This window comes from Vanacampus margaritifer, chromosome 20, assembly GCF_051991255.1.
Source record: "Vanacampus margaritifer isolate UIUO_Vmar chromosome 20, RoL_Vmar_1.0, whole genome shotgun sequence".
Taxonomy (NCBI): Eukaryota; Metazoa; Chordata; class Actinopteri; order Syngnathiformes; family Syngnathidae; genus Vanacampus; species Vanacampus margaritifer.
Window position 1 is genome coordinate 10,576,417 of NC_135451.1, and position 21,339 is coordinate 10,597,755.

The window sequence follows — 21,339 nt, forward strand, 5'->3', positions numbered from 1 at the left end:
ATGGGCTTTCGGCTATTTAGTCAGATCAGTGATGTGCATCCACTGAAGGAGATCATATGCTGAAAGTTGGTTAAGTCCGGCCAGACATTTTTGTGAAGGGTAGACTTTTTTTGTTATATTTTTAATAGAAGTTTACGATCGAGTGTGATCAGTTTAGTCTTCAAAAACACGCAGGCACATGGAATTTAATACTTTTCTCAATAGCTCTAAATGACGTCATTTTCTTTGTCATACCCTTACATCATTCGCCGTCACAGACTTCGAGGCTTTATGTCATCGTTTAACATTCAACAAGCTCACTGTCAGGCTGCTTGCTGCATTTTTCTATTAGGAATACCTTCATTACAACAGTCAAATAAAATGTTTGTTCCCAAACACACCAAGCATCTTTCCTCACCTTTCAGGCATCTCTCTATATTTTGACAGGTGATTATGTTTTGTCCATTTGAATTCCAAGCCCAAACCTCAGATGCTATATAATTTGTTTTATGTAAATTTCCCACAGTGCCCGCCCTGACATCTCTGAATGAAGTTCATTAGCGCCATTTTCCAGACATCAAGCCCTTTTGCTTGTTGCTAAATTTATTCATCTCCTCAGGTATGAGTTACATGAAAATATTATACTTTGGGTATATTTATCACAGCAGAAATGTCCTAACAGGTTACTCCAGGTATGCCGTTCCTTAAAAAAGCTCGACTCAACCTGCCTCGCTCAACAGTATTAGATAACAAAGCTAAGAAATCAGGGCTTCGTGGAACGATATTTGCAGTCAATGGCGATAACTACACTGGCGAGTGGCTGGACAATAAGAAACATGGTGAGTTACCTTCTTTTTTTTTGTTTTTGTTTCCAAATCGTGAGGAAATATGCGACATATTGTGATTATTCAAGGTTGGGGAACCCAAGAGTGGAAGTCGACTGGTTCAATTTACAATGGTGATTGGAAATTTGGCAAACATGATGGATATGGCATCTTCAGTGTACTCCGACCGGACACAAAGAAGTATGCCACGCAGTACTGTGGAGAGTGGAAGAATGGAATGAAACACGTACGTATTTATTATTATTATTTATTTTATTTTATAAACGTCGTCGCACCGGATGTTTACCTCATTTGCACAACAACGTGTGAACTTGATTGTCCATTGACCGTATTGCTAATGCTAACTGTAAAACTCGATTGTGTGAATTACTTGGATTGATCTCGGTCTAATCTCTTTAGGGACACGGCTCCTGTTTTTACATGCATGCAACATACGAGGGCGAGTGGAGCGAGGACAATCGCAGTGGTTGGGGAAGACTCACCTATAAATGTGGTGACCTCTATGAGGGGGAGTGGCTATGGGATAAGGAAGATGGAACAGGTGTCATTCAATTTGGTAAGTTTTTTTTTTGTCTTCCACGGAGGAGGCGGGACTTCCGGGTTTCACACATCAGCGGCGCGCTGTTTCCGGCTGCTGTTTCCGGCTGCTGTTTGCGACGTGTGGGCCGCGTCCCAGTGCTTGCGCTTCCGCACTTGTGCCCCTCTGTTGCGCGTTCCCGTCGACGGGTGCGAGACTGCGAGTGTGTAGTGTGTGTGTGTCTTGTATGTCAGTTGTTCGAAGCATTTGCGCGCGGTTGGGCGGCGCAGGAGTAGCGGAGCGGCGCAGGAGTGGGAGAGTGAGTGTTGGAACGCGGCCAGTAATGGCCGGAAACGGCGCTGATATGTGAAACCCGGAAGTCCGTGGCACCTACCCTATTCATCATAGCCAAATTGTCACGAAACATCTAACTTTTAAACTGTGTTTTTAAGCCAATGGGAACTGGTATGAAGGATCGTGGAAGGATGGCAAGAAAAATGGTCATGGGAAGTTCTACTATGCTGACAAAGGACTCATTTATGAAGGCCTCTGGGTAGATGGTGATGCAAAATGTGGGACTCTGTCTGATTATGGGAGAGAAACGGCACCATACCCCACCAAGTATCCCATTCCAAAGGTAACATTTTTGTACTCATTTTCACCCTGTCAGTGTATATGAGCCATTATTTAAAGTTGTGTGGCTTCAAACAAAAAATGTCTTTCTTTTTTTTTTTTCATCCTAGGTAACACTAATGGACATGCAAATGGTGTTAGCGGAAGCCGAGTCGGTATACGTGGATGAAAGTTGATGCGAAACAAGAGGAAACAGTTTTTAATGACCTCGCTCCAGCCAAGTTACTTTTCTGGGTGAATACACAATCATTTTTAGTTCATGGACATGGCCATTGCACCAACAAGAACTGAAAAAAATGTAGGATTATGCATGTGGGATTTTGTAGCAATATTGTGTTATCTGGAATGACTTTATGCCATTTTTGTGTGTGGGATTTTTAGCTCATGTAAAACCAAATTCATCCCATGACGCCTGTACAAAACTTTGTGCACTTTGTGAGCTGTGCGTATACCGAAAAGGGAATTACCAAAAACTTTACCATAGCTACGGTTGGAAGTATTTTACTGTCTGAAATGTACAAAGAACTTTGGGGTCTACCCCAAACAAGAATCTTGTCCAGAGACTTGTCTCATTCACATCTTTAATCAAAAAATGTAATAATAATAATGCATATATTTGTGGAGACTGGGGTCAGGTTGTAGTTTCCAATTTTAAAAATGTTAAAAATGAGATAGCTCTTAATATGAAAAGAAAAATTCACTGAGCTGTCACCAAATTAAATTATGCCATCTAGTGGCAGAAATATGACCAACACATATTAATATCACACTTGTTTTTTTACAGTACAGTACATCTTTTTAATTTTATGAATTATGAAATTAGTGTATCAATGACAAGATGCAGCCATATTTCTGTTTAACATTTCCCCCCAACTTTTGTTGGTATTAAAGCTTAGGGGAAAACATTGTACTTTTTATTGTACATTTAGAACAGATTAAAAAGTTGCGATTAATCGTGCGATTAATTACAGTTAAAAAAAATGTATCGCCTGACACCCCATATATTTGTTTAACATTTTTTCCCACTTTTGTGTTAACAAAAGTATGAAAACTTAGGGGGGTAAATGTACATTTAGAACAAATACAAAATTTGTGACTAATCGTGAGTTAACTATTCATGCGATTAATTACGGTTAAAAAAAAAAAGTATTGCCTGACACCCCATATTTCTGTTTAACAATTTTTTCCACTTTTAGGTTAAAAAAAGTATGAAAAAATGTACATTTAAAACAGCTATAAAGTGCGATTAATCGTGAGTTAACTATTGAAGTTGTGCGATTAATTGTGAGTTAACTATTGAAGTTGTGCGATTAATTACGGTTAAAATGTTAGCGCTAACAGTCCCTTTTTCTGTTAAACAATTTTTTCCTCTTTTGTGTTAAAAGTATTTTTAAAAAACGTAGGGAAAATAGAACTGATATAAAATTTGCGATTAATCGTGAGTTAACCATTGAAGTCATGCGATTAATTACGGTTAAAATATATATATATATATATATCACCTATCACCCCAACATTTTTTTCCCTAATTTTGTGTTGAGTATGAAAACTTAGGGGGAAAATGTACATTTTATTGTACATTCAGAACAGATTTAAAATTAGCAAAAAAATCATGAGTTAACTATTGAACTCATGGGATTAATTATGTTTAAAAAAAAAATTTCGCCTGACACCCCTAATTTTAAGCATGTTTTTCACCTCAAGCCTTACATGTGAATAATTTGAGAAACATTCAGAAAACTTTATTCCTCCCCGTGCGACAATTAATTTATCAGAGTGGCCGTTATTGACACAAGTTTACAAAGCATCTTCAATTCCGTTGTACATGTTCCGATGACAATAAAGACATTCTTATCGTTAAAAAAATAAATCCATACATTTCATCTATATTCTATACTATTCATCTTCATTAGAGCCGCTGGCTTCAGATTGATGGAGGGATCCATCAGACCATCAAGAATGACATAATATGCTTAAAGTTGTAAAAAATAATCAGGATCGGTTCAGCTTTCTCGGCAGGTCCTTCCAAACCTTATAGGTTGTCATCGTACTCATCGAGGATGAAGAACAGTGGGGAGAGGACAAAGTCCTGTGAGGAGGCGGTAGAGCCAGTAAAAAGGTCAGACAGTTTGTTGTTGATCCGGACTCTCTGAATCAGGAAATCCAGAATCCAGGGTTCGAGATGATAATCCAGTTTAGATTTTTGTGGAGCCGTTCTGCCAAGGTGTGGCTGAGGTGAGGGAAGAGTGATGGTGTGTTGCTAGGCAACAGTCAACCCGTACTGCAGAGAAACTTGTGGCGTGCTTCTACATCAGTATGGAAAACATTTTATATACTTCAAAAATATATATATGCATATCCTCACAATTAGAGATTATGATTCTCCAGGTTTCTATTCTGGTACAATATGAGCTTGTGACAGGAGAGCAGGTATTGAAAGATGATCAACTTCCTCTGCGTCAAATTTAAATGCTTATTCCTTTAACTCATTCACTGCCATTGACGGCTATAGACGTCAAAAATTCATTTAAACTATATCTATTAGTTTTCCACTTTTCCACTTTTGTTAAAAACATTTGAACATTTAGAACAGATATAAAGCAGCACTTACATTAAAAAAAAAAAGAATTCAATGGAATTTACAGTCTATGCAGCCATTTTAGCAACGCTGTTATGATGACAAATTTCTTTCCAGGTTTGTATCTCTTCCTTCAGAGCCTTATTCTGATTTTCAAGATTTGCCACGTGTTCTTCCAAGCCTTGCACGTACGCCTTTCTCCTCCTCCTATATTCCCGAGCAGCTTCCCTGCAAACATATCCAACGTTTAGGCAACTAAAGTTTTGATATGGACTTCATGACACATTTAGCAATTTATCCCTTTGTGCCTTTCAGATTTGCAGCTGCCAAAAAGTGTTCCACCCGAATCCACAATGTACAGTTCTGGACTAAAGTTGGCCTATGAGTCAAGCTTTGTGAAACGCCATGATCTGGATGGGCTGATTACGTATGTAGAACATAGCTTTTAGAATAATTGAGACTTCCCGTCTACCTGTTTTTCATCAAGCTACGTTCTGACTGGTGAGGAGGACCTCTGCCTTGTGCCACACCTTGTGGGAGGACAGAGTTGGCGTATTGTAGCTGCGTGGCTGTCATGTCACCTGCGAAATCAGCACAGATTAAAAAAATAATAATAATACATCAAATTTAATGTTTATTTCTTTAACTCATTCACTACCATTGACGGCTGTAGACGTCAAAAATTCATTTAAATTATTTCTATTAGTTTAACACTTTTCCACTTTTGTTAATAAGAGTATGAAAACCTAAAAAAAAAAAATGAACATTTAAAACAGATATAGAATTTGTGATTAATCGTGAGTTAATTATTGCAGTCATGTGATTAATTACAATTAAACAATTTAATCGCCTGACACGATTCAAAAAAAAGAAAAGATTATTAAAAATTAGGGGCATCAGGCGATTAAATTGTTTAATTGTAATTAATCGCATGACTTCACTAGTTAACTCCCGATTAATCACAAATGTTATATCTGTTCTAAATGTATAATAAAAAAATCTAGGTTTTCACAAACATTTGTTAAACGAATAGAAATAGTTCAAATGAATTTTGGACGTCTATAGCCGTCAATGGCAGTGAACGAGTTAAGATGGATCAAGTCAGTCGCAAGTTAGACTTTCCAAGGCAAGTCCAGTAACCTTATTTATGCAGTAAAAGACATCAGACCTGTCCGTCCCTGATCTCTAGTTATAGCACTTAATGCTATGCCATAATTTGCTGAATCAATGACGTTTAATAAGTGTCATTAAAGCCATTTAGTATTTGTACCTGTAAGTTGTTGAGCAAATTGCATCTGCAGGTTATCTTGCCACTCAGTGCAGTACAAAATGGGGAGAGATTGTGTCGGTTGTATACTTGGCATAACCATTGTTGACACAGTCTTCGCTTCCTCATTCTGATAATTGAAAGGACCTTTAAAAAGAAAGAAAAGTGTCATTTTTCCCCACACAGTATTTTAGTTTACATTTTGTTTAGGCTTAGAAAACACAAATCCCTATTTGGTTACAGAGCTGTGTGTTAGCTTGTATAGTGTATTGTCAGTGTCAAGTATTACGTCAGCACATTCCGTTTATTGGATGTTTCTTTAAAAAATAAACCTGTTCAAAATGTTTGCAAAGTGTGACAGCCAATTAGGAAGCAACCTCACATTGTTGCTAGTTTTGCCAGACAAAAATGGAACACTCCCATATCATTCACATCATTAAAAATCACATAAGCTAACGGATAAGCTAACAGATAGCCTCACGTGTCATTCACCTCCATTAAAAAAATAAAATAAAATCAGACGAGCTAACAGCTACTAATGAGGTAAGCTAACAAATATGCTAAGAGTTGGCCTTGCTTCTTGTCATTCACCTCATTAAAAATCACATAAGCTAACGGATAAGCTAACAAGTTAGCCTTGTTTCCTGTCATTTCACCTCATTGAAAAATCAGACGAGCTAACAGCTGCTAATAAAGCTGACAAATATGCTAACAGTTGGCCTTGCTTCTTGTCATTCACCTCATTACAAATCACATAAGCTAAAGGGTAAGCTAACAGCTAGCCTCACGTGTCAATCACCTCATTAAAAAAAAAATCAGACGAGCTAACAGCTACTAATGAGGTAAGCTAACAAATATGCTAACAGTTGGCTTTGCTTCTTGTCATTCACCTCATTAAAAATCACATAAGCTAACGGATAAGCTAACAAGTTAGCCTTGTTTTCCTGTCATTTCACCTCATTGAAAAATCAGACGAGCTAACAGCTGCTAATGAAGCTGACAAATATGCTAACAGTTGGCCTTGCTTCTTGTCATTCACCTCATTAAAAATAACATAAGCTAAAGGGTAAGCTAACAGCTAGCCTCACGTGTCAATCACCTCATTAAAAAAAAAAAATCAGACGAGCTAACAGCTACTAATGAGGTAAGCTAACAAATATGCTAACAGTTGGCTTTGCTTCTTGTCATTCACCTCATTAAAAATCACATAAGCTAACGGATAAGCTAACAAGTTAGCCTTGTTTTCCTGTCATTTCACCTCATTGAAAAATCAGACGAGCTAACAGCTGCTAATGAAGCTGACAAATATGCTAACAGTTGGCCTTGCTTCTTGTCATTCACCTCATTAAAAATCACATAAGCTAAAGGGTAAGCTAACAGCTAGCCTCACGTGTCAAATCACCTCCATTAAAAAAAAAAATCAGACGAGCTAACAGCTACTAATAAGGTAAGCTAACAAATATGCTAACAGTTGGCTTTGCTTCTTGTCATTCACCTCATTAAAAATCACATAAGCTAACGGATAAGCTAACAGTTAGCCTCGCCTGTATTTCTTTTACTACTACTCTGACTTATTTTCTTTTTTGGCAGTTTGTGTGCCTTCCTGAATTTAAAAAAATCAGTCTTGGTACTACCAAACAGAAATTTAATTTGGAGGAGTGATATTGTTGTGCATGTGTGAGGATATTCTGTGGTGGTCATCATTTTTTCCACATGTGCTTGGTCTCACATTTGAAACATTGGTTGCAACGCTAAACTGTGTGTAGCAGCTAGCACGATTTGTAGATTCCAACCCTCATGACAATTGATAACAGCAATTACCTTGTATTGTAGGCAAGTAGTTATTTGAATCACTCCACACGTTTGGATAGTAGCCAAAGGCGTTCGATTCAGGAGCAAGCGTCTGCGAGTCGATTGTTGTCATAGCCGTCAGCGTCTCTGTCCCCTCGATATTTAAAGTGCGAGGCTGAGAAATCAAATAGCAAAAGTCTTTAGCAAAACAATATGGCCGAGTTCCCAAGAAAGCGCCAATAGCTAAATTTACTTCAAAATGCCTTGATAGTCTTGCCCCTAGAACAAGTTCAAGACACCCTGTGCCGGATTGAGCAAAGCAGCCCCAGAACATAACTGACCCTGCTCTGCTAGCTGTTTGTTTCAAGTAGATAGTGTTCTTTTGTTGGTACACAGGATGAAAACAATGGTACCCTTTTGTTAAATCATGGATTAAAAATATATTTCTTTTTTATATCACTAAAACCAAGATCGCCTTTTTGACTTGTGACGTAAGCTCGGAATTGTCCGTTTGTCGGGTGAAGGCAGCTCGTCGTGGCTTATATCGTCAAAACGTGTGTTTGCCCTTTGACCTCTTATGGTTAAGGGATTATACAAAAGCTGGCTTGACCTGACCTTTCAGTGTCGCAAAGGCCTTTTATTTTGAAGGCTGGACTTTGCCATGCCAGGGTCACATTGTGCTTTTTAATACACGTATATGAACCTATTATTGTGTTCGTGTTGTAAGTTGAGCAATAAGTTTCCCTCCTACTTTTGAAAGCGCAAATTGTGCCGAATGATATAATTCATTGCCACTATTTGTGTGGGCGGCCCACCGCGAGTGACTGTAGATAAAACTACAATTTATTTGCACTCCATTTACCGTTTTTATATAGGGAGGGTCAAGTGGGCCATGAAGAAAATTATTAATAGAAACAAATTGTCTAATAATAACTATTATTTTAATAAATTATTATTAATGTGCTTTAGTGATTTTTTTTTATCAACAACAACAAAAAACAACATTTTAATATGTACATGTTCTTTTGTTGCAACAAAATTGTAACCAAGTATTTTTTCCCCTAATGACATAAAAAAAAATAGTAAGATAATTTTGTATGGCAAGTCAGTCTGAGTTTATATCATTTCAAAACGCAATGTGAAACTGCATCATATACATGTTTTGATGAACCAAGCAAGAATGCCAACATGAAAAGTTTAGCCATTTGTAGTTGTGTAACTTGTAACTTCCATTGTAGAATATGAAAAAACTAAATAACAAAATTGACAATTGCCCCACACTTTGATTGAAATAACTGCTGAAACAAAATCAATACAACTCTCGTGTATTAGTGATACTCACATCCATTGCTTAATAGTGGACGGTGCCAAAACACATGTACCACGTCACGTGTCCTTTTCCCCTTTGTGCGTAAAAGTTTAAATGATCTTGTGGCTAATAAGCGAAATGCATACAAAATCTACCAGTCTTCCTTTCAACCCGGACTGTTTATTGTGTTGAAGAGGTTTTTTCACCTGTTATAAAATGTGCTAGTTTTTTTTTTTCATCTGTTATAAAATAATCTAAAAATAGTGCCCCCAGAGGCACTCGAGGGTAGTGCAGGCATTAAACACGAATTGCTACGCAATTTATGCTGCATAAATGACTTATACGTGGGGCTTTTAATGCCGTGGACGTAATTCTTTTAGCTTACTTGTAAATTTTGACCTGTTTCATGTCAAGTATACATTATTTTTAAATCTCGCTTTAAGCCATAAAACTTTTTAAAAAAAAAAATAAAAATTTTACGCCTTCTAGTACAGAATGTTTAGGGAGATGCCGTTCTGTCCACACTGTAGCCATTTTTGCTCCCTACCAATGTTTAAAACAGACCACTTGAATTTGAGTGTCTTTGTTTGACGGGTGGAATCGTTCCTCCGTCTCATCCCGCCATCGCTGAATCCTGTGACAGTAAAAATTGTAGGCATGTTGCACTTGTTTATATATTTGTCATGTGTTTTGTGACCTTTGTCTACTCTTTTCATCCAGCTGCTGAACAAGCACATGATCGCACACTACTTTTGTGACTGTTGTCACTTTGATTTTGTACAAACATACAGTTGGACTTTTGACCCTGGTAGGTTCTCCAGGGTGCCTCATGTCCCTTCCGGTTCCTTCTCCACCCTGCAGCAGCAGCAGCAACAACAACAACAAAGAGTATATAGTAACTTGTATGTCATTATCTTAATTCATTGATGTTCTTACTTGCAGGTTACCCATATTAATACTTTCACCCGTTGGTTCTTTGCGCCTCTTGGGCCGTCCCACTCTACTATTGCATTTGTGAAAATTCATATATGTACTTTTTTTTTTATTATTCAAACGAGATGACTTGTCAAGTCTAGTAGCCAAAGTCAAAATGTAGTCGCAATGTTGCATCAAGTCAAATTACTCGTGTGGATAATAGTATTATTTTATATTATTTTAATCTATGTTTGAGTATTAATTTCACGAGTTAATTTGTTCTCGATACCTGAAAACATTTATATTTAGTAAATATTTTACAGATAAATTCAACGTATACGTACGTAACACGGGCTGTAATTACGCAACATTGACAGTTGAGGGCAGTCGTACGCGTTTTCGTATTTAAACGACGCTAAATTGTCAGCGAAAAAAGTTGCCCTAGTAACGTCAACAAACTCGAGGGTATCACGCAAAGAGTTGTTTTGCTAGCTCTGGGGAAAATTCGCCAAACAAACGACACCCACATGTGAAATATTGGTGAAAAGGACAAACCGGCGTTAAAGGTATTTTATTGTTTAATGTTTTCGAGAGAAAAAAAATGTCACCGATATAACAGTGCAGTCTTTTAGTGGCTTGGTGCTAATTCTCACAAAGTGAATGCTGAAGCGATATAAAACATGCTTAGAGTGGTCATATTTTTCGATACAGAACGCACAAATGCATTCGGTCTCCCTAAGTGATGCTTAGGACGTGCGAGGTCTTAGCTTTAGCTGTGTTAGCCGCGTTAGCATGCTTAACTTCTACTGTGAACGGATAGCACAGCAAAACACCGAACATTTTAAGTTGTGCACCGTTTCACATGAAACTAATCAGCGTTTGCATTGACGGAAAGATTTTTTACTTAAAACAAATTAACGCACGATAGCTCAATACTATTTAGAGCTAATCATGTCAAAGTTAATGTCTAGTATTCATATGTAATCATAGAAAATATTGGCAACCAAAAATATCGATTCATGTATTTTGAAAATCCCTTGGCTGGTCTCATTAGGTTTTGACTAACCACAAATCAGCCAATTAGCTATCATTCAGTAGCTTGCTTAACTGTATTATTATTATTATTATTATTATTATTACCACCCCACACACTCGCTGTGATGCAACAACCACAAAAAAAACAATATGTAATCTTTCCAGGTTAGGGCACTATGGCGAGTCAGCGGCCTCCCTCAAGTATGGGTCGGCCTATGAGCCGTACTGGATCGGCGGTACCAGGAAGTGGAAGACCTTTAACAGCTGTTCGACCTCCTCCCACAGCCTTACGCATACCGACTGGGGTACCACAATAGTTGAGATTTATTCTTTCTCTAAATGCACATGTCATTTTTTTTTTGGTTAAATTGTGTTTCTTTTTACTTATGATGGTTCAGATGGTTCCGGGTACGGGTGTTCATCCTGGCGTGAGGGCTCTCATGACCACTCCTGGAGTTCTGTCGGCACAGATCAAAGTGACTGATAGGCCTGTGACTCAACAGGGCCTCAGTGGTATGAAGACTGGGTTGAAGGGTAAGCACAAGTTCACTGTACATACATTCCTATAGTTTTTATTTTGTGTGTGTCTCATGTAATGAATCATCTTTCTTAATTTTCTTTCATTATTGTCATATCCACCCCCCACGAAGGCCCTCAGAGACAAATTCTGGACAAGTCTTATTACCTGGGTCTTCTCAGGTAACAAGGACCCTCTGCCGCAAATTGTCAGACATGAACTAAACCTGTGGAAGCCAAAAGAAAAATATAGACCTTCAATTAATTGTTTTGTCAGGAGTAAGATCAACGAGTTGACAACAGAAATCGGCAAACTCCACAAAGAGATGGACACCTTCAACCAGGAGAACTCTGTCTATCTGTCTTATGAAAAGAGGTCAGCGGATATTCTCGGTTGGCAGACGTGATTGAGTTGTTGTAGTTGATTTATTTTTATTTATCTTTTTAGAGCTGAAAGTCTGGCTGCAGAAATCCGCGATCTGCAGGGCCAGCTTGCTGACTACAACATGGTAAGCCTTCAATATCCTACACGTATCCTCCTGATACATAACTATCTTCATTTTCTTTATTCCGGTCATTGTGTGCTTTTAGCTGATGGACAAACTCAACACTAACTCAGACATGGAGGAAATGATCAACGACTACAACAGCGTAAGTACACATCGTAAAACAGTCTCAATAAATGATCCAGCTCAAACAAGCTGAAAAGAATGATCAATTGCGACCTAATGTCACTTGCTTTCCTCCAATCAGCTGAAAGCCCAGAACGACCGAGAGGCGGAAAGCATTGACAGCATCTTCATTGAGAGAAGAGAGTACGTATTTTGTAAGAGTTTTAAACCCTCGCTTGTCCATTTGAAAGAAAATCTGTGAGGAGAAAACGGACATTTCAGCTGGTTGTACTCATTAGGAGTGTGCTCAAAAAATGGATAGGATGCCTTTTTCACTATGGAGGAACAAAACTGCCCAAATTAAAAATAAATAAACGACTAAATAAATAAAATTGGAAAAAAAAACGGATATAGGAATAAAAAAAAAAAAAATATATATATATATATATATATAATGAGATTAAATAAATAAATGTAAAAAGGCAGTTTGCAACAGCGGAGTCCAATCCTAGACATCCTTAGGACCGCCCCCTCATTTGAATAACATTTCGAGCTGACAGAGCGTCTGCTCCATGTAATAAATAAATGTGAGAGCAGAGCGTTTTTATTTATTGATTGACACTTAATTCTATTTATATATTTGTCTTTGCTTTTATTTTGACATTTATTTTTATTTTTGTATTTATTTGTACTTTTTATTTTTTTATTTAGAGATTTTGTTTTGTTTTACCATTTATATTTATATTTTTGTATTTAATTTTTTATATCCGATTTTATTTTCAGTTTTATTAATTTATCTATTTATTTAGTCATTCATTTATTTTTAATTTTGGCAATTTTGGTCCTCCATACTTTACAATACACGTATCGATACGGAAAGTTCAGAATCGAGATTTCACATTCATTCATAAAGTTTCCCGGCGCGTCTCTGAAAGCCGCTCCTCACATTTCAACCATCCACGACTGCCGGTAAACAGGAAGCGCCGCTAACATTACAAGAAGGCATTTTTGCCATCCAGCGTAATAAAAATCTCCTTTGCGTATACATTTCAGTTATTCTTCTGCCTTGATGTAAGGATCCTCAAAATAGTGGCCATCGTCTTCCCCCTCACCCCCCTGGTGCGCAAAGGTGAACGTCCGCTGGGTCGTGCATCTCCCCGTTTCTGAGTAGACACCTGAGGCAGCGCGGCCATCTTGGTTCTCCTCTTGCTGCAGTCGTCTGTGTCTGTAATTGTGGAAGAGCCGATACCAGGAGGGGCCTTTGATGGCGCATACGATCAGCATGGCTGTGGCCAGTGCCAAGACTGCAACACACGCTGCGAACCTCCAACTGTTCCCGGACACGGGTTCTAATTTCGGTTGAAGACGGGTCTTTGTTAGACATTTTTTTTCAAGCATATTTCATATAAAATTGCATTTCTCCTACCGCTGTTGTCCGGGCTGGTGGTTAGCATAAATTTGGGCAAAGTGGACTGCCCCTTTGGTTGTTGAGAGTGCCTAGTTGTGCCATGTGGGGAGTTTTGGGGGTCCACCGTTGACGAGGGTGGTGATGTTGGGTAGCACTTGGCGATAACTTCCAAAAGATCCGTTCCAGCCTGTTGCTTTGGCGATGCACATTTTGTATTTGTTCCTTCTGTGGATCGAAACATGACAAGGATTTTTCATTATCTAGTTAGATGAGATCTGAAAAATAGTATCTGAAAAACTTGGGGCACTAATTTGCGAACCGTCAGGCTTCCGTTTTTTATTTATTTTTATTTTTTTAGTTTAAGCAATGAAAATGATTACCAATGGCAGCTCCTGCTGCTCTAATCTCTTCCATGCTGCTCAGCAGTTGGCAGGAGCAATTCCACGGGTTCCCTCGTAGGTCCACCACCTAAAGGGGCCAGAGCAGACGACGATATTAGATTAATGCTAAGGTGCTTTCAACGGCAGGAGTTCGGATGGTAAAACAACAAAGCCATGCCTGGCTGAAAAATGTCTAGAGTGATCCAAGTATATGATTGGTTACCTGTAGATTATTAAGCTTGCTGAATAGCTGTGCAGGAAGACTCGTCAGCAGGTTGTTGGACAGTTTCAGTACTGTGAGTGCGTTTAGGCCATAGAAAGACTCTGGTACGAGGCTGTAATAAAACCCAAGTACAGTAAGAAACGAATAAAAGCATCTCAATCAACTCTTGGATTATTTTTTTTAATCGTAACGTTAACATTTTTTTTACGACATATACGTAAAATGAGCCAAAATTTGTCTCACTATCGGAAGTGTGATATGCAAGTCATTTCTGAATATTTTTTTACTTGCGACCACTCAAAATGTTCAGTGGTATCAGACCTACTGTTACTGCGTCCACACACACTCAAAGGCCTGAGCTCTCGATCCCAACCGTGTTTTCTTGTTTTGGTAAAACAATGAGGACATAGGAAGCATTTAAATCAGCTCAACCAAAAATTATGAATTAGCTCTCTAGCGCCATCTGGTGTATTAAGGCTTTTATAACTCTAAAGTCACATTTTTTCTTTTCTACGTTTAGTTGATACCCCAGAGAAGGGACACATTAGGTGATCGTGGGAAACGCACCATAACACATCAGTCTACAGTGCCTCAAAAAACATGAAAAATTATCATTTATAATGGGAGTCAATGGGCCAAAATGTGTACACATTTGCATATGTGTACTATAATAACTTGTTTCCCACATAATAATTTTGAAATTTTGGACGGTGCCATTTTGAACTTCAACATGCAATTTCAGAACACTCAAGTGATTTTTTTTTTCTCCATATATATGATATTAATATTAATAAAAAGCAAAAATCTGACATTTTTACTTGCGAGGGTTAATTAAATGTACCTGCTGATTTGGTTCCCGGCTAGCGACAGCATGCTGAGGTGTGGTACAACAGATAAGTACCTAGCTGGTATTTTCGTCACCCGGTTAGCATCCAGGTGGAGCTCCACCAGTTGGGGGTAACTGGCCAAGGATAGTCTGTCCTCGTCGGACAGAGTAATCTGATTCCTTTCGATTACAAGACTAGTAACAGATGTGTTGCTGCTGCTGTTGCTAGGAGGGATAGCTTTCAGAAAGGTGTTGGTTAAGTTCTGCACCTGCCACAGAAAGCGTGAAAGGATGGTTAGAGGACAAGCTTGGAGTGTTTAAATGTGGTAATTGAACCAAAATAAAATATATTCTTACGTGTATGTATTCCACGGCAACCGCAGCATTGTTATTCGTTGTAAACATTGCAACAAAAGAGACCAACCAAAGCAGGTGGGGAAATGGCCGGCCCATAATCCACCCTCGGAAGGGAACAAAACAAATATTTCTTGTATTATTATTATTATTATTATTATATAATTTGAGATGAGTAACTGAAGAATTATTTGTGGTCATCTCAATAGTATTAAATACATACTTTTTGTCCCGTTAAGCAGTACGATGATGAGTACGCGCGTCAACCTTGTGGTGCAGCCAGCACAGCAAAGGACCTTTGGCCCTTCTTGTAAACTCTGAAAGCTCGCATGACACGTTTTTCTGTACTCAACAGTTGTGTAAGGAAGTCGGTCTTTCATTGCACATTTCCTTGTTCCTGTCACAACCTTCCATACCCCGATACAGTCAGAATTTTATTTTTTTTTAAAGATAATTGATATTCTCGCCTGTGAACACACCCTTGAAAGTAATACATTTGATCTATAATCGGTATCATTAAGTTAAAAATGTGAAAACTTTAAATGTGCTACCCAGATGATGCTTGTTGCGAAAGAATTCAACCTTGGTCTCGTCAGACCGTAGCGTATTTTTTCCCTCATGGAGACGTGATTATTTTATCATGTGTAAGGAAATGCTTGCACCAAAAGTTTTCTGATTTTAGCATAAACTACAATTAAACAAAAATATATTTGAGCTTCTCAGTCAAAATTTGTATCTTTGTAATGGCGGCCATTTTTATTACCACGTTTCAGGGGGGGTTTCCCCAAATTTTCTTTCTGCATCTTTGCTCTGCAGAAGGGAGGACGCCATCAGGGCCATTGAAGAAGAAATCAAGAAGGAAAGACGCGTTGCCGAGGAGATCGTCCAAGCGATGCCGGCTCCAAAGCAGGAGAAATATTTCACCATGACGAGAGCCAATGAGGAACTGCTCCAGGTATTTATTTATTTTTATTCCTCTTTATCAACGTAATGTAGAATTTACACGAGACTTCTTTCTTTTTAAAATGTGCCAGTGGTTGTGTATGTTGGTGTCATAGTGAACATAAGATTGTTTCTAAATACTTCCTTACTTTCATTTAGGGTCTGGCAGATTAATTATTAGCTATTTTAACTCATTCACTGCCATTGACGCCTAATTCATTTTAACTATTTCTATTAGTTTAACATTTTTTCTTACAGAGTTTGAAAACCTAGAATTTTTTTTATTGCACATTTAAAACTGATTTTTTTTATTATTAATTGTGAGTTAACCAGTGAAGTCATGCAATTAATTACAATAAAAAAAAAGTAATGACGCCCCTAATTTTTTTTAATTTTATTTTTTATCGTGAGTTAACTAGTAAAGTCATGCAATTAGTTACAATTACCTAATTTAAAAAAAAAATAAATAAAAAAGAAAAGATTATTAAAAATTTGGGGCATCAGGCAATTAAAATTTGTCATCGTAATTAATCAACTTCACTAGTTAACTCACGATTTTATATCTGTTTTAAATATACAATAAAAAAAAATTCTAGGTTTTCATACTCTTGTTAACAAAAGTGGAAAAAAATGTTTAACTAATAGAAATAGTTCAAATCATTTTTTTACATCTATAGCCGTCAATGGCAGTGAATGAGTTAATATCGGGAAAGGCATAATCAGACATTTTATGCCAACCAAACACATAAGCAATAAGCATTGTACAGTATAGACTTAAATTTTCCGGTCTTGTTCTCTCTCTCTTAGGAGCTGGCTCTTCTTCAAGAGGAACTGGATGCCTTGCTGACCCGGAAGGAGGAATACGAAGCGGTGAGTCGGCGAAAAACACAAGCAGTAAAAAAAAATCAACAAGAAAATGAAAACAATTGGGTGTGATCGGCGAATTGAGCTTAGAAGCATGTCGGCACACGTGTGACGTTTGTTTCATGCGTAGGAGCTGGCCCATTCGCAGATAAAACAGGAAGTGGTTCGGCTACATGAAACTTTGTCAACACTGGAGGCAAAGCGGGACAGCATGGAGGCGGAGCATAAGAAATTCCGCACGCCTCAAGAGGAGAGAGAGAAACTATTGAAACAGGTTGATTGATTATTCAGATGATGACCACAAATGCCTGATAATAATAAAAATGTTTTTTTCCCCCGTTATCATGCTTTTGTTTTTCAGGTGAAAGAGGATAATCAGGAAATCGCCAGCATGGACCGACAGTACGTATTGATGTGGAAGCTGCTGTGCCGATATCATTTTTCATTCCCAGAATTAACGTTGCGAATTATTATGTGGCGCGTGGACGTTCAGGCTGGTGGAGATCAGGGACAAGATGGGTCAAATTGCGGAGGAGATCCAACAGCGGGAGCAGGACTCGGAGGAAGCTCAAGGTGGTGACATGCCGACAATATGTAACGCATCGTAGATGTGCTTGCAAATCCGGCGGATTTGAATATCTAGGGAACACGTTAATTAATGTATTTGTTGTGCACAGGCGAGTGTCAGCAGAAGTACAAGGTGCTGAAAAAGAGAGAAGAAGAAATTGATGGTAACTAAATCCCGTTACTAATATTCATATTATGATTTGTTTTTCAGGGACACAATTTGAAAAATATATATTATTAATCATTTCTTATAATAAAATAGTCTATCAAGTGATGCTAATTTTATATGGTACTTTTTCTTTTTTTTTTTTTTGGTTACTACATAAATTATGAAGCGCCTTGTAACCTGCACTGACTGAATCGCACATTGTCAGGATTCCTGCAGGCCTTCGAAGATTTAAGGACTCAGGAGCAGAACAAGATGAGCCAGAGCCAGGAGAACATCATCTCGCTTTTGGAGCACTGCAGCAGGGTGAGTCAACGAGGGGAAAGAGATGCATAAGGGTGAGAAGAAAAAAAAAAAAAAAAAGGGATGTAAGCGCAATGAACAAAATCATAAAGGAAACGTAGTATGACATTTTTATTTTCATTTTAAATTATTTATCTTTTTAAATTTGTATTTACAAAATTGTCATTAAAAAAAAAAATCTGAAAAATATATCCCACTTTTTCCCATTTTAAATTATTTATTTTTTTAAAGTTTTAATAAAAATTTGTCATTTAAAAAAAATATCTTAAATAAATTTGAAAACAATCTCACTTTTTTCATTTAAGTTTTTTAATCTTAATAAAAAATTCTCATTAAAAAAAATATTGTGTTTGAAAAATATATCACTTTTTTATTTTAATTTTTTAATAAAAATTTGTATTAAAAAAAAATCTTAAATTTGAAAGATATCCCACTTTTTTCATTTCAATTTTTTTAACAAAAAAATTGTCAATTAAAAAAAATCTTGAAATTTGAAAAAGATAAACCACTTCTTTTAATTTTAATAATTGTTTTTGTCTTTTTTTATCTTAAATAAATTTGAAAAAGATATCCCACTTTTTTTCATTTTAATCATTTTTTAATTTTAATAAAATTATATATTTTTTTAATCATAAATTTGAAAAAGATATCCCACTTTTTTTTCATTTTAATTATTTTTTAATTTTGATAATTATCTTAAATAAATTTGAAAAAGATATCCCACTTTTTTCATTTTAATCATTTTTTAATTTTAATAAAATTGTATTTTTTTTAAATGATAAATTTGAAAAAGATATCCCACTTTTTCTTCATTTTAATTTTGATATTAATTATCTTAAATAAATTTGAAAAAGATATCCCACTTTTTTTTCATTTTAATCATTTTTTAATTTTAATAAAATTGTATTTTTTTTTAAATCATAAATTTGAAAAAGATATCCCACTTTTTTTCATTTTAATTATTTTTTTAATTTTGCTAATAATTATCTTAAATAAATTTGAAAAAGATATCCCACTTTTTTTTGTTAATACCACATTGATTTTTAAAAACTTTAGCTTGGTCACCAATAACGGCAGGTTGAGATTTTCATTATTATTTTTTTCTTTAAACGAGTCACAATTTGGTCAAATTAACATTATTCAAAAATCTATACTAGATAGATATGTACAATACTTTAATAATCCCGATGGGAAATTGAATTATCCAGCTGCTCTCACTAAAAAAATGCATAAGTAAAACAAACATACCATAAACGCATAGGTGTGTGTTTGTGTGTATTTAACCTCATACAGAACATGTTGCGGCTCCGTCGAGTGGATACGATCACAGCCAGCGAGCTGAGGAACATGCAGGACGTGCTGGTCTGCAAGGAGACTGAGGTGTCGCAGTCAGCCAGCACCGCCAAAGGACTGACCACCGGTCAGTGGAAACCCCCCCCCCCCCCCCCCCCCCCCCCGCCCAAACCTTACCCTTTTAGCAAAATCACATTGCATGCATTTGCTTCCCAGAGTCTCAGCGCCTGCAGCAGGACCTGGAGAAAGTGCAGCAGCTGGAGGGCAAGATCACGGGTGAGCTGAGCACCCTGAAGGAAAATGTCAAACAGATGGAGTCGGAGCTGCTCACCTACAGGGACCTGGAAACCCTGAGACAGACGGCGGACCAGAGGAAAATGGTAGGAAGGCCCCGGCAATATTATTATATCCATAATATCCTAACCGCTTTATTGAATTGTTGAATGCTACGTTTATATCGACGCTAATTTCTGTTAGCCTGTTACTGCCATTTTAAATTACGCTTAGAATTAAGCTAGCAGACTTTCTTGCCTCACATTAAATGGTGGGCCTGATCTGGCCCAATGCCGGCCCGGAGTTTGCTCTGAAATCTAATTATGGCGTCGTCGTGCAGAGACTGCAGGAGGAGCGAGTTTCCCTCGCACAACGGCGAGATTCATTCCAGCAACTTTTGGAGGAGATGAGCCAGAAATACGAAGCGCTGAATACCAAACTGGAAGAGAATGAGACGCATGCGCAGGTTTGTAGTAAGACAAGTCGGCACAATAGTAGACGAGACTTCATTTGTGGTCCTTTTTATTGTGTACTAAGTAGACCAAAATTGTCACATAATTGTGTGTGTGTGTGGGGGGGGGGGGGCATTGCTAGTAAGTAGGGCTGTGTAATCAGTCAAAATTCAATTACAATTTCTATTATTACACTCCACAATTACAAAATCAGCATAATTGTTAAAAAAAAAAGATGAATACAAATTTTTGAGTTGTTTGAAATTTAAAAATAACTAATTTAATAAATTTTGTTTTATCCAAAAGTGTTTCAAATAATTTTATTTGTTTTAAATTGATATTTTTTATTTGTTTAGTTGTTTTACGTTTAAACACTTTCTTGTTTTGTACCAAAAAAATAAATGATCGTCCTATTGCACAGTACACACTCCAACTTCAAGTTTTTGCCAACATAAAGAAATAAATATAATTATAAATTATGTTTGGTCCAAAAGGAACCTACATAATTATAGTGTTTCTATTTTTGTTAAATCGGTCTTAATATTTTTTGATGTTTAAAAAAAACAATTTGTTTTGTACCCAAAAATAAATAATCATTTGAATAATCGTCATTTCAACTATTGCCAAATTAATCATGATTATTATTATTTTTTTCCATAATTAAACAGGCCTACTAGTAAGACAGTCGTTCAATTGTGCTGAACTATTTCACCAACTGAATATCAAGGATTTGTACTTTCAAATCCACTCGTTTGCTAACGTTATCTTTGTTTTATTCGTAGTTGGCAAATCTGGAGCGGAAATGGCAACATTTGGAGCAGAACAACTTTGTCATGAAAGAATGTATCCTTCCCTAAAGCCAAGCGACACGCGTTATTTTTTGGCGACGGTTTTCTTTAACGGCAGCGTCAGTCATCGCCTCGAAATCTCAGGAGAGCGACTTTGTCTCCGTTTCCAAGAACGTCTACGAACGAGTGGCTGAGTACAACAAGAGCCTCGTGGACTCGCTGCAGAACATCAGGAGCTGAATTCAACACACACATCGTTTAGGTAACTGTACAGGGATCCCCCTTAGGCCCACTTTTTTTTTTTGGGGGGGGGGATAATAATAATATTGAACCTGACAATTTTTTGAAGTAAACTTATATTTTGGTGGTCTGAAAATACATTTGTGTAAAGAAAAGGCAAGTTTTTAAGCATTTATTGGTTAATTACAGTACAGGACATCTAATACCAATAAAAACGTAATCCCAATTATGCAATTTGGGCGCTTCTTGTTTCATCATCCTGAC

At 37.1% G+C, this 21,339-nt stretch overlaps 4 protein-coding genes across 17 annotated transcripts; 2 read left to right on the plus strand and 2 right to left on the minus strand.

Annotated features, from left to right (window-relative positions):
- Positions 1-673: 673 nt before the first annotated feature.
- Positions 674-2,150, plus strand: LOC144040650 (MORN repeat-containing protein 3-like). Its single transcript, XM_077555020.1, has 7 exons — positions 674-818; positions 893-1,050; positions 1,224-1,380; positions 1,439-1,550; positions 1,596-1,660; positions 1,794-1,978; positions 2,085-2,150. The coding sequence occupies exons 1-7, from the start codon at positions 674-676 to the stop codon at positions 2,148-2,150; spliced, it is 888 nt and encodes a 295-aa protein (XP_077411146.1).
- On the plus strand, positions 1,451-21,304 carry ift74 (intraflagellar transport 74). 14 transcript variants are annotated; one of them, XM_077554275.1, is made up of 25 exons: positions 1,451-1,660; positions 1,794-1,978; positions 2,085-2,208; positions 4,670-4,740; positions 4,868-4,979; positions 9,711-9,821; positions 11,035-11,185; positions 11,268-11,403; positions 11,520-11,568; positions 11,663-11,761; positions 11,834-11,894; positions 11,977-12,036; positions 12,139-12,200; positions 16,004-16,142; positions 16,937-16,999; positions 17,124-17,267; positions 17,355-17,395; positions 17,487-17,566; positions 17,671-17,724; positions 17,935-18,032; positions 19,323-19,449; positions 19,539-19,702; positions 19,936-20,061; positions 20,830-20,890; positions 20,960-21,304. In XM_077554275.1, the coding sequence occupies exons 3-25, from the start codon at positions 2,150-2,152 to the stop codon at positions 21,073-21,075; spliced, it is 2,184 nt and encodes a 727-aa protein (XP_077410401.1). In that variant the 5' UTR covers positions 1,451-1,660; positions 1,794-1,978; positions 2,085-2,149; the 3' UTR covers positions 21,076-21,304. The 14 variants fall into 14 exon arrangements, with proteins under 14 accessions (XP_077410401.1, XP_077410402.1, XP_077410403.1 ...); XM_077554276.1 differs by having other exon boundaries at positions 1,451-1,978; positions 9,732-9,821; XM_077554277.1 differs by lacking the exon at positions 9,711-9,821 and having other exon boundaries at positions 1,451-1,978.
- On the minus strand, positions 4,811-8,044 carry LOC144040244 (uncharacterized). Its single transcript, XM_077554292.1, has 3 exons — positions 7,641-8,044; positions 5,823-5,966; positions 4,811-5,133 (listed from the first exon to the last, which is right to left on the minus strand). Exons 1-3 carry the CDS (start codon positions 7,942-7,944, stop codon positions 5,021-5,023), a joined length of 561 nt encoding a protein of 186 aa, XP_077410418.1. The 5' UTR covers positions 7,945-8,044; the 3' UTR covers positions 4,811-5,020.
- Positions 11,793-16,342, minus strand: LOC144040243 (uncharacterized). The gene is made up of 6 exons (XM_077554291.1): positions 15,191-16,342; positions 14,849-15,102; positions 14,008-14,119; positions 13,785-13,872; positions 13,423-13,629; positions 11,793-13,345 (listed from the first exon to the last, which is right to left on the minus strand). Exons 1-6 carry the CDS (start codon positions 15,386-15,388, stop codon positions 13,050-13,052), a joined length of 1,155 nt encoding a protein of 384 aa, XP_077410417.1. The 5' UTR covers positions 15,389-16,342; the 3' UTR covers positions 11,793-13,049.
- Positions 21,305-21,339: the final 35 nt, after the last annotated feature.

Bases quoted from the DNA above. Each gene is read 5' to 3' on its own strand.
- LOC144040650 (XM_077555020.1), top strand. From the start codon at position 674: ATGCCGTTCCTTAAAAAAGCTCGACTCAACCTGCCTCGCTCAACAGTA. The intron at 1,051-1,223 runs GTACGTATTTAT...TAATCTCTTTAG, and splicing joins GGAAGAATGGAATGAAACAC to GGACACGGCTCCTGTTTTTA. The intron at 1,381-1,438 runs GTAAGTTTTTTT...TTCACACATCAG, and splicing joins AACAGGTGTCATTCAATTTG to CGGCGCGCTGTTTCCGGCTG.
- ift74 (XM_077554275.1), top strand. From the start codon at position 2,150: ATGCGAAACAAGAGGAAACAGTTTTTAATGACCTCGCTCCAGCCAAGT. The intron at 9,822-11,034 runs GTATGTCATTAT...TAATCTTTCCAG, and splicing joins CAAAGAGTATATAGTAACTT to GTTAGGGCACTATGGCGAGT. The intron at 19,450-19,538 runs GTCAGTGGAAAC...TTTGCTTCCCAG, and splicing joins CGCCAAAGGACTGACCACCG to AGTCTCAGCGCCTGCAGCAG.
- LOC144040244 (XM_077554292.1), bottom strand. From the start codon at position 7,944: ATGTTCTGGGGCTGCTTTGCTCAATCCGGCACAGGGTGTCTTGAACTT. The intron at 5,967-7,640 runs GTAATTGCTGTT...TTCTTTTTAAAG, and splicing joins CTACTTGCCTACAATACAAG to GTCCTTTCAATTATCAGAAT. The intron at 5,134-5,822 runs GTACAAATACTA...CTGATTTCGCAG, and splicing joins ATTTGCTCAACAACTTACAG to GTGACATGACAGCCACGCAG.
- LOC144040243 (XM_077554291.1), bottom strand. From the start codon at position 15,388: ATGACCACAAATAATTCTTCAGTTACTCATCTCAAATTATATAATAAT. The intron at 15,103-15,190 runs GTAAGAATATAT...TTTCTGTGGCAG, and splicing joins TTGCCGTGGAATACATACAC to GTGCAGAACTTAACCAACAC. The intron at 13,873-14,007 runs GTAACCAATCAT...TGGCCCCTTTAG, and splicing joins GCAAGCTTAATAATCTACAG to GTGGTGGACCTACGAGGGAA.